Source organism: Gouania willdenowi, chromosome 6 (genome assembly GCF_900634775.1).
Source record: "Gouania willdenowi chromosome 6, fGouWil2.1, whole genome shotgun sequence".
Lineage (NCBI taxonomy): Eukaryota > Metazoa > Chordata > Actinopteri > Blenniiformes > Gobiesocidae > Gouania > Gouania willdenowi.
In genome coordinates this window covers 15,660,903-15,671,007 of record NC_041049.1, presented here as the reverse complement: position 1 = coordinate 15,671,007, position 10,105 = coordinate 15,660,903, and the positions used below count along the sequence as shown (strand labels likewise).

Below are 10,105 nucleotides of genomic sequence, written 5' to 3'. Positions count from 1 at the left end.
ATCCAACTCATTTTTTGGGCCATTTTGAAATGTTCTACAAAATTCCTGCATATTTTTTTTAATTTATTTAACAGTCTTTTACTTAATCATACAATTCATTTTTCATTTCTTTCTTTGTTAGGGTTTCGTTTTTTATTCTGATTTTATACAATAAAAAAGGACATTTTGAAATAGAATACAATGAAAGTGCTTTGGAATATTAATAATTAAATATAAAAGTAGGGGCATACAATCTAAACATGGTGGGCGTGATATTGAGCTGTATAGGGAGATCAATCAGTTTAGACTTAAATAATAAAAAAAAAAAAAAAAAAAAAAAAAAAAAAAAAGAGAGATAGAAACAATGCCATTTGTTTAATTGAAAAAAATGGTAAAGAAAGTTAGAACAAAAGAACATAAATTATTGTCCAAAGCAGGAGAGTAAGTGTAACCCAGATGTCAGTCCTTTAGCAGACAGAGCAGAGGAAAACAAACAGTTCTTCCTGCTTTTCCACTTCCGGGATGATTCGGTCACGTGGTCCATGTTGAGATTTCCACGTTCAATCCAATAAGGCACAGTTTACATCAGCCACAATGGGGACGATGGGGTTCGGTTTAAAAAGAGGACATCAGCAGGACAGAAGTAAAACTGTCATCATCATCATCATCATCATCATGATGGTCACAGCTGCTCATTCCGCCTCCGTGCGTACCATCCGAGGAAAGCGCAGAACCCCACCCCGGTGAGGACGGAGCACAGCAGCAAAGCCAGCGCGTCTCCCGCGTCGTAAGCCTCCGCCGGTCTGACGAGGCACAGCAACAGTAGCCAGCAGACCGTCAACTGTTCAACTTTAGGAGCCATGTTGGGTCTTTTCAGGCACCAGCTGGAGACTTTCAGGAAGTGCGTGCGCAAAAGTCAGGTGACATCTGCGCGGCGGAACATCCGGGTGCTTTCAGCCAATCAGAGAGCCCCCACCCCTTTCTCATCAACAGCCAATCATGTGCTCACATTTCTATTATTGTTTTCTTTATTGAATCGGTAGGTTGACAACAAGTGTGGCAGCAAATACAGTATTAAAATCAAAATGTATTGTTTTATGTTTTTTTTTTTTTTTTTTTTTTACTTGTATAGGAAAGCTTTAAAAACTTTAAAAGACGTAAAAGCACAAAAATATATGATACTCTAACAAAATTTTCCACTAAACTAGATAGTACGGTGGCTGAGAAATGCAAAACACATGTATAACTTATTGCAACACTTTTACAAATGCCACAACAAATTTACAATTTTGAAAACGAATATACACATTAAAAAAAAAAATACAAATACAAATAGCAAAACACTTTTTTACAAATATTGTAAAAGTGTTTCAATATTTGTTAATTAGCTACCGTAAAATAGCGAGAATTGATTTAAATGTCTCCTTCCGTCAAGGATTGCCTCGAAGTTTATTGTTCATTACTGGTTTTTTCCCTTTTATTCTAAAGAAATGACATCTTGATTGATTTGCTTACATTGTTTATTTTATTTTATTATTTTTATTTGTTCCAAATATGCACAAGCAATTTTTCCTGTTTGATTTTATTGCTGTATTTAGTTTTCTATGATTGTTTACCGTAATACTGTTTAATCTTGAGTGATTTGAACAAATTAGAAGTTGCTTTAAGTTGCTGTTTCCTCAGCAAGTTCTTAATTTTGGTATTTTGCTGTAAATTGTAAAATGCCATATTTGTTTACTCTTGTATGTATTTGTCAATAAAAAAAAAATAAAATAATAATAATAATAAAACAAGTGTGGCACAACATGAGCAAAACCATTACATCAGTGACAAAAAAAAAAAGAAAAACATTAAGATTAGGCTATAAAATAAATAAATAAGTAGAACCTGGACAGTACTATCACAGTGATAGATACATTTTTCCTTTAAGCTTGTGTTTAGGCAGAAAACTTAAATACAGGCGTAAGGGAACGGTTAGGGATGACATTGAAACAAAAAAAAGAACATAATAACATAAAAACAAATTACAATAGTCTGAGCTTAATTATCAAAAAAATTATGCAAATGTTACACAGCAGAGAACATTTTCTTATTATCGACTCATGCAAAAATAGGTTTAATTAAAAAAAAAAACCCACAATGATAAACCGTATTATATTGAAACAATTGCAAATCAAATCTTTATTTTAAATGCATTTCGATTAGAGTTGCATAATATTTGTTTTTTGTTTTTTTATTTGCTGATATTCAATATTTTGCAACTAATTTGGCTGATAATTTCACCCTACACACACTCATCAATGACATCTCTGGCAGGAAAACCAGTAGAATAAACTGGGCTGGACTAAAAGATGGATGGATGGGGCTTTTTTTTTTTTTAGCTTATGTTAATTAAAGCTGCTTTATAAATCACCATTAGAAAATGAAACTATTTTTACTAAATAGTTTATTTGTGCAATACCTCTGTGAACTGCAATTGTTTAAGTTGATGTGTGTTCATTAATGCAATTTTAGTATTGTTATGTTAAATCTGGAAGTTTTGCATCTTTTCATAAAATGTGCATGTCAATAGTAAAACATTTTAATCATAAGTATTTAGATTAAAAATAATACTTGATCAGCCAACCCACCACTATCTATCTATTTTTTATCTGTAGCTTGTTTTCGTGCAATGACTTACTCTAATAATATTAAAAATGTGTATTTTGAATGTGTTACTAAGATATTTAAATTGGCTTTTATTTACTTGTTTGTGTTCTTTTGTGTATGTGAAACCCTTTTATCAAAATTAAATAAAATGTCAAAAAAGTAATTTTGCTCATGTTTTCTCCATATGTAAAACGTCTTTGTGGATATGGTGAAGATCACTATGCAAGTGTTAGAAATTATTCTGATAATAATTATATAACATATTATAATAATTATATAACAATAATGTAAATATAAATTACTTTGTATTAAAAAAAAAAGCTGTATAAGGGGGCGCCAAAAGAAAATCTCGCCTTGGGGCCAAAGAGGCTATGGTCACACAAACACACACACACACACACACACACACACACACACACACACACACACACACACACACTCACACTTATTTACTATTGGCGCTGAAAAATGCAAAAGATGAAGCTGACAACAATGTAACATGAGTAATCATTCCTTGTGCGAAAAATACTTGTATTTGAGAGTAAAAACAGTATTTTTACAAGATCCATGCATTCTGTTTCACATATGAGGGGAAAATTAAACCGTTTGGAAACCTGTAAATTCATTGAATAATTCAACATTGCAGTCTGCTTCACACACACAAGATGGCGGAGCTTAGTCACGCCTCTCCACAGGCGACGAGACGTCTACTTGTATATAATGATGTCTATGTTTTAATCAAGGAAGCAAAGCTTGTTATTATATCGGTTAACTACAATGACGGAATGGCCGATATCCAATACTTGATTCTAAAGCCCATATCAGCCGATACCAATAATGGGCCAATAATATTGTGTGCATGACTAAATTGAGTTTCGTAATAAGTCTCACAGCCACAATCACAATGACAGACGAACAGTAGCACATTTAGCCAACAGTAGAGGTGCTCATTTGGCACTCATGGGCCACACGCCTCTTTTTAGAGTGTCAGGGACATTTGCCCGAGAAGAAAATCCTGTATTTCTATAGATAATCCTTTACATTACAATTTAAAAATAAGTGAAATCCATTCGACTTGACAGTTTTGCAATGGCATGCCAACGTCCAAGCTCATTTTGCAAATTGTCCAGCTTGTAAAGCTTGTGTAAAGCTCCTTTAGCAGGGTCTATTGCTCTGCGTGCCCTCTGACGGGACACCGCCAGTAATTTAATTAGCATTCACAAGTCAAAGTATAATTTTGACCTTGTAAGGCTGCCATACCTCTGTACCGGCACACTAATAAGCACACGTTTCCCCACAACACACTGTTTGCTATCACATCATACACTTTTTCACTGGCCCCTGCTATGCTTCTGGCAGTGACACACACAAACACACACGAGCACGCACACAGGCTAACCATCAGATCTCACAAGCTGCCATTGTCAAACCACGATGGCAATTACGAGCCTATCAAAGAAAGCGTAAAATACACCAGACGGCGTATGATGTGATTTCCTTTGTTTATAACCAATGTAATGGTTTTCCTCATAATTTTAATCAAGTGCTTATTCTGTGCGTACAACATTGGACTGGTAACTAACTACATGATATTCCTATCAAATTTGAACTGATTATGACTTTTGCCAGATAACGTAGGCATAGATGTGACATGTTAATGCAAATGGAACAGGCTTTTTAATCTCGTCACTCTGTTTATTGCATTCAGGGATGGTCAACTCTTATCACAGCAAGGGGCCACAAAAAATGTGAATGTCTGAACCAAGGACCACATTATCTAAATTCATAAAATTATTTCAAAAAATAACTAATCTGAGCATTAATACATGAAAGAATAGGATTTGTGTGTGTTTTTGATGTTGTATTGTGTATTTTTTATGTTGTATTGGATGGTTTTTAATTGATTTTTCTGTCGTTTTGTGTGTTAGGAGAGACATTCTGTGTGTTTTTGCTGTTTTTGTATGTCTTTTATTATTATTATTATTATTATTATTATTATTATTATTATTATTATTATTATTATTACATTATTTATTTATTTATTTATTTTTTTTTAATTCCACAACTTCTATCAAGTAAAATTCTTTTTATATTGTCCTCCTATTGTCTAAAAACTCTGCTTGGCAATAAAACTGATTCTGATTCTTTTATGAGTCATTCTGTGTATTCTTGTTGTAATTGTGTGTGCTAGTTGATGTCCTCTGTGTTTTTGTTGATAGTTTGTGTGTTTTTGGGGCCTGTACTGAAGCTGGATAAATATATCCAGGATATCTCACTTAATCAAATATTCTTCATCACAGAGCACCTGTACTACAAAACAGGCTATCAACATGGTCACTTAAGCCAGATGATTATAGACAGAACACATGCACACTCCTGTGACAGGGGTGGAGATTGCAGCTTCAGACCAACCACAAACACGAAGAAACTGTGTAAAGCAATTTACATGACAATTGAAGAATAATTCTTAAAAAAAAAAATGAAAATATAAAAAATGCATGATTAAGACCAAAAACAACACTGTTGCTGCAGAAAAAGCAGGAAGAAAGGAATTCAGGCAGGAATGTCAGATCTGCACCAACCAGGATCTTCTAACAATGGGCAGGTCATTTTCAGGAGGCGGGGCTTTTGTACTCCCTCAGATCTTAGCCAGTACAAAACCTGGTCCCAACCATGTAGTCCAGCCTAAGCTAGCATGGCAGTTTAGCTAGGTCAGAAGTTAGCCAATGGCATAGCACACCACACACCAAATAAATCCAGCAAGTTAGCGCGATAAGAAGAAATCCAGCTTTGTAGTACAGGTCCTTGGAGTAATGCTGGGTATTTTTTGCTATTTTGTGTAGTTTCTTTGTGTAATTTTGTTCTCATTTTGTGTTTTTTGAAGTAATTTTTGTGTATTACTGTTGTCATTTTTATGTTTTCAGTTATTTATGTGTATTTTTATGTCATTTTTGTGTTTTGTTTTTTTGTCATTTTAAATATTTAGTTTTTGTCATTTTGTAGATTTCTGCTGTCTTTAAATGTGTTTTTAATCTTTTTTTTTTTTTTGTCTTTTTGTGCTTTTTGCTGATTTTGTTTGTTTGTATTTGTTGTATAATTTGAGTCATTTTGTTTTGTTTACTTTAAAAGTCGCCCGAAAATAAGTCCAAGAATCGCATTTGTGGCCCCTGCACAGCCAGTTACCTGTGTCTGCTATTGATTATACTGGGGAACTCAGCTTCTGTATATAAACTAAGGTTGTACACACACATCTGAAAAAAAATAAATAAATAAAATAGGAATACAGCTTGGAGGAAAGCAAATAATAAAGTGATGGTAATGGTATAAAGCTAAAAGGAAGTAGATCATATTTTGTTTCGTTTCCATGTCCAGGGTCAGTATTATTAACACTAATGCACAAACCAATGATATCCTGAGATAAGAACACAACCCTCTGATACACTGACCTGAAGGAGAATATTTCTTGCTTCGTGAAAGAAGTGGGAATCAGAAGGCCGACGATCACGACATAAACGACAAGTGAGAAAAGCCTCGACCATAATAAACCAACAGGGTGAAGTCTAGAAAGGTTGAGCAGATAGGAACATTAGCGAAAACTTCCACATCATAGACTTACAATTTCATGGCTGGATGTTAATGACACAGTTATGGACTAGTGATCCAAATAATGAAGTTGCAAGTACAGCTAGGCATCCAGGACTAATTATCATGAGTGCTAACATATAAGATGTAATAGTAGACGTTGTTGGCTTGAAAGCAGTAGGAAGGCAATCATCCTCCCAAGTGAAAGACATCATCATAAAACACAGTAAAGGATCAAATATGTATGTAAAAAAATAAATGAATAAATAAAATGTTTAGATTAGTCTTATCTACTAATAATCTACTAATAAGAGCAAAAAAGGTCTGTGTGTGTGCGTGTTTGTGGAGCGAAAATCTCCCCGACGCGGTATCTGTTCGACCTGAAACTTTGTCAGAGATGAAGAGAAGTCCCACACTGCAATGGACCGGTAGCGAGTCACACACACACACACACACACGCATGCATGCACGCACACACACACGCACGCACACACTCACACGCACACACACATCTCAAAACACGCCCTCACCACACATAAGGAATTCATGATAAAAATATGCTAAATTTAGTAAAATAAAACAAAAAAAGTAAACAATATTCATACAGGAAGTACACAAAATGACATTAGAAATGCACAAATATATACAAACAGGCTCCAAAAACACACAAAATCACTCCAAAAAACATATATTACAGAAAAATACACGAAACAACAACAAAAATATGAAAATGACTCAAAATACACAAAACTAAATATTTATTAAAAAACAAAAATACACAGAATGACAACAAAAATGCACAAAAGTACACCAAAAAAGATACAAAAAACACCATAATTAAACAAAAATGCACAAAAAGACATCAGAAAGATACAAAAATACACATAATAACTCCAAAAAACATACATTACAGAAAAATACACCAAACAAAAAAAAAAATAAACTAATTTATCATGTTCATGTCCCATAGAATTAAACCAGGGTATTTGCACACGCTGTTTTACTTTGCACCCGCAAATATAGCCCTTTAAGACACAACAGAGTACAGAGTATGTACACTTCTTTGTACGTCCAACCTTCAAACTCTACTTAAGCCCCTCCCACTATATTAATACATACTTCTGACAGACTCTGTACTAGTCAGATAAAAAGAGAATTTGTTTTTTTCTGTTAGATGTTTAAAATCAAGAATCCATGAATATAAATATATAATCCAAATCAGTGGTACTTAAACAAATGTTTCTTTATCATGATTTGTACAGAGGCGTCTTTGTTAGTTTCACTATAGCTTTAGAACCCTTTAAAAACAAGCCATACCAACAATTTCTTTGGATTATTCACTTTCTTTATCAAATGCATATTGGATACACACAACCTCCTTCCCATGAATAGAACTTTTACTGACATCTTGGCCCTGATTCCCTAAGATCTCTGATAAAGAACACTAAAGAGCGAGCGATATCCTGTTACCTGCTGAGATAACAGACGCTGAGTTGGTGGAGACCACCATATTTAAATGAGGATTTTGCTCTCACCAGCTTTTTTTATGTGGGAGAGCAGGGTGGCCGCAAGGGCAAAATCAAAAATTGCCGGTGTATGTGGAAGAGGCTCAAAACATATTTTTGAATTACATCAAAAACAAAAAAAAAAAAACTAAATATAATCAGGGGAAACATAATATCTGTAAGAAAGTGAATATTGTGGGGGAAAACAAGAAGAAGCAGCAAATGTAATCAATACAAGATCGAGAACAAAAGATAAAATACATCATAAGAAGAAACATTTCAATTATTATTATTATCATTTTGTTTATTCATTCCAAAAATGTTCACTCAAGCAAGCAGATCAGCTTGCATTGTAGATTCATGAGATGGAAACACACAAACAAGTGGCTGTGTGTGCGTGCGTGCGTGCGTGCGTGTGTGTGTGTGTGTGTGTGTTTTTTTAGCACATTTGACAAATGCAATCCTGAGGCTGGTTAGCAACTGCTACATGCTGTAAACATCAGTGTTGCTCACTCCTCTGCTTAAAAAGATGTTGTTGGTAATGGTTGTGTCAAACAATGGGCGTGTTGTTGGTGCACTCTGCCCCCTCCCATAATGCATAAGTGCATGGCTCGGCAGGTGCGCAGGTTTGGGCAATCAGGGAGCATGTGAGTGTTTGGCACGACAACAGCAGAAGCAGACACGGCATGTTTGGAGGACTTTCTCCACTACAAACTGACTCGCTCGTCTAAGAAGACACCGCCGGTAAGTTGCTTCATGGATGATCTACATTCACAGTCTTAAAGCTGGGCTACTCAAAAAGTTTTCTTTAATGAACTCATAAAGTGGCAACCATTTTCAAAATTTCTACCCCCTCAGTGCCAGCCGTTTTAGAGCATTTTGACTAATTTTTAAAGACCCACAAAATATTTTGTATGACAAGATTCTGAACGATTAAAGTCTGTAATTTCACCCAATAAAATTTTTTGTTTCTAGTTGGTTTCGTTTTTCTGTAATCAGCAGTTGAATAGAGGCAAATTTCACACAAATTGCCAGTTTGTGACAAAAAGCTGAGAAAAACGTCTTTTTCTGAAAAAACCTATTAGTGACTTTGAAGCATTTTTTTTTTGCTGTAGTGACACCTCAACATTGGTTTTCTTCTATAAAACTACGCAAACATCACTGACACCAGGCTTTTGATGGCAACATTATTATTATTATGCTATCTATGTCAAAGTTGAATGGATTTCTTACTGTATGTTGGCCATCCTCCAAGTCTCTCCCCCTGTTAGTTCCCACACACGCAAGATCCTCCTCATCCCGGACATGCGGAGTCTCTGCGCTTGCCCCATTTTTTTGTCACCATCGTGACACTCTCAATAGCCCACTCAGGTTCCACTCATGCTCTGGTCGAGTGTGAGCTGCTGGGAACTTCAGCATCAACTCTCGTAGCACCATTTTCTGTCTCGTAAACTCCTTTCCTCTCCCTCTGAGCTCTGCCCATCATGGGTGATCTTTCATCTAAAGATGCGCTGCCGCCACCTACATGTCACCAGTTGGTCACTACATCATTGTACAGATATTAGTTAGATATTCACCGGAGCGCTTCGTCACACTGTCTCCTAGCACGTCTATAGACGTGAATGACACTCAATGAGTTAAAAACAGATTCTTATTAGCATCATATAGTATATCGTAAAAGTAATAATTTCTGAAAAAAATCGTACGTCTGTGTGGTGTCTGTGCCTTATAATTAATTATTTTAGTTAATAAAACCTCGGGAGACAAAATCTTGGTGGTCACCCCCTCCAGCTCCAATCACAGGATTTAGAGAACGGAGGGATGAGCAGAGCCCACTTAGGAGCTTCCTCATTGGCTGCTGCGATATATAGAGCTAACTTGTTTTCAGTCTTGGTCTAACTTTGGACATGCTAGTGGCTGTTTTCCTTCTAGACAGGTAATCTAATGTTCCATTTTCCTACATTTTGTGTGCATCCTTTTGCGTGGCGACATGTTTTACCGGTAGTGCATGTTCAGCTCTCGTACGCAATTTCGTGCACTTCCAGAGAGAAGGAGACTGGGAGGGATTATCAAAGTGGGGGGTGGGATTTACGGTTCAAATTCAGCCATGCCCCTCTGTCATGGTTCAAGATTCAGGTAGTGCAGTACAATGTTGCATTCAGGGACGCCCTGGACTTCTAGTATGTAATGCCTTTGTTGTGGATTAGATTAAAACATTATTTGGATAAAATTTAAGTGCTTTAAAATAGACAATAAGTTTAAAAATTGTGAAATATATTAGGGTAAAACAATTGGTTTAAAATTGAACATTGATTTAATTTAAACATAAATCAATCTTGTTTAAATGTATCAACTATTTGCAATGTGAACTTAAATAATATAAGAATTAT

General features: G+C 35.3%; 1 protein-coding gene across 1 annotated transcript; it reads right to left on the bottom strand.

Moving 5' to 3' along the window:
• Positions 1-335: 335 nt before the first annotated feature.
• LOC114465799 (small integral membrane protein 30) lies at positions 336-910 on the bottom strand. Its single transcript, XM_028451057.1, has one exon. The coding sequence runs from the start codon at positions 839-841 to the stop codon at positions 662-664; it is 180 nt and encodes a 59-aa protein (XP_028306858.1). The 5' UTR covers positions 842-910; the 3' UTR covers positions 336-661.
• Positions 911-10,105: the final 9,195 nt, after the last annotated feature.

Excerpts from the sequence above, each read along its gene's own strand:
- LOC114465799 (XM_028451057.1), bottom strand. The coding sequence starts at position 841 with ATGGCTCCTAAAGTTGAACAGTTGACGGTCTGCTGGCTACTGTTGCTG.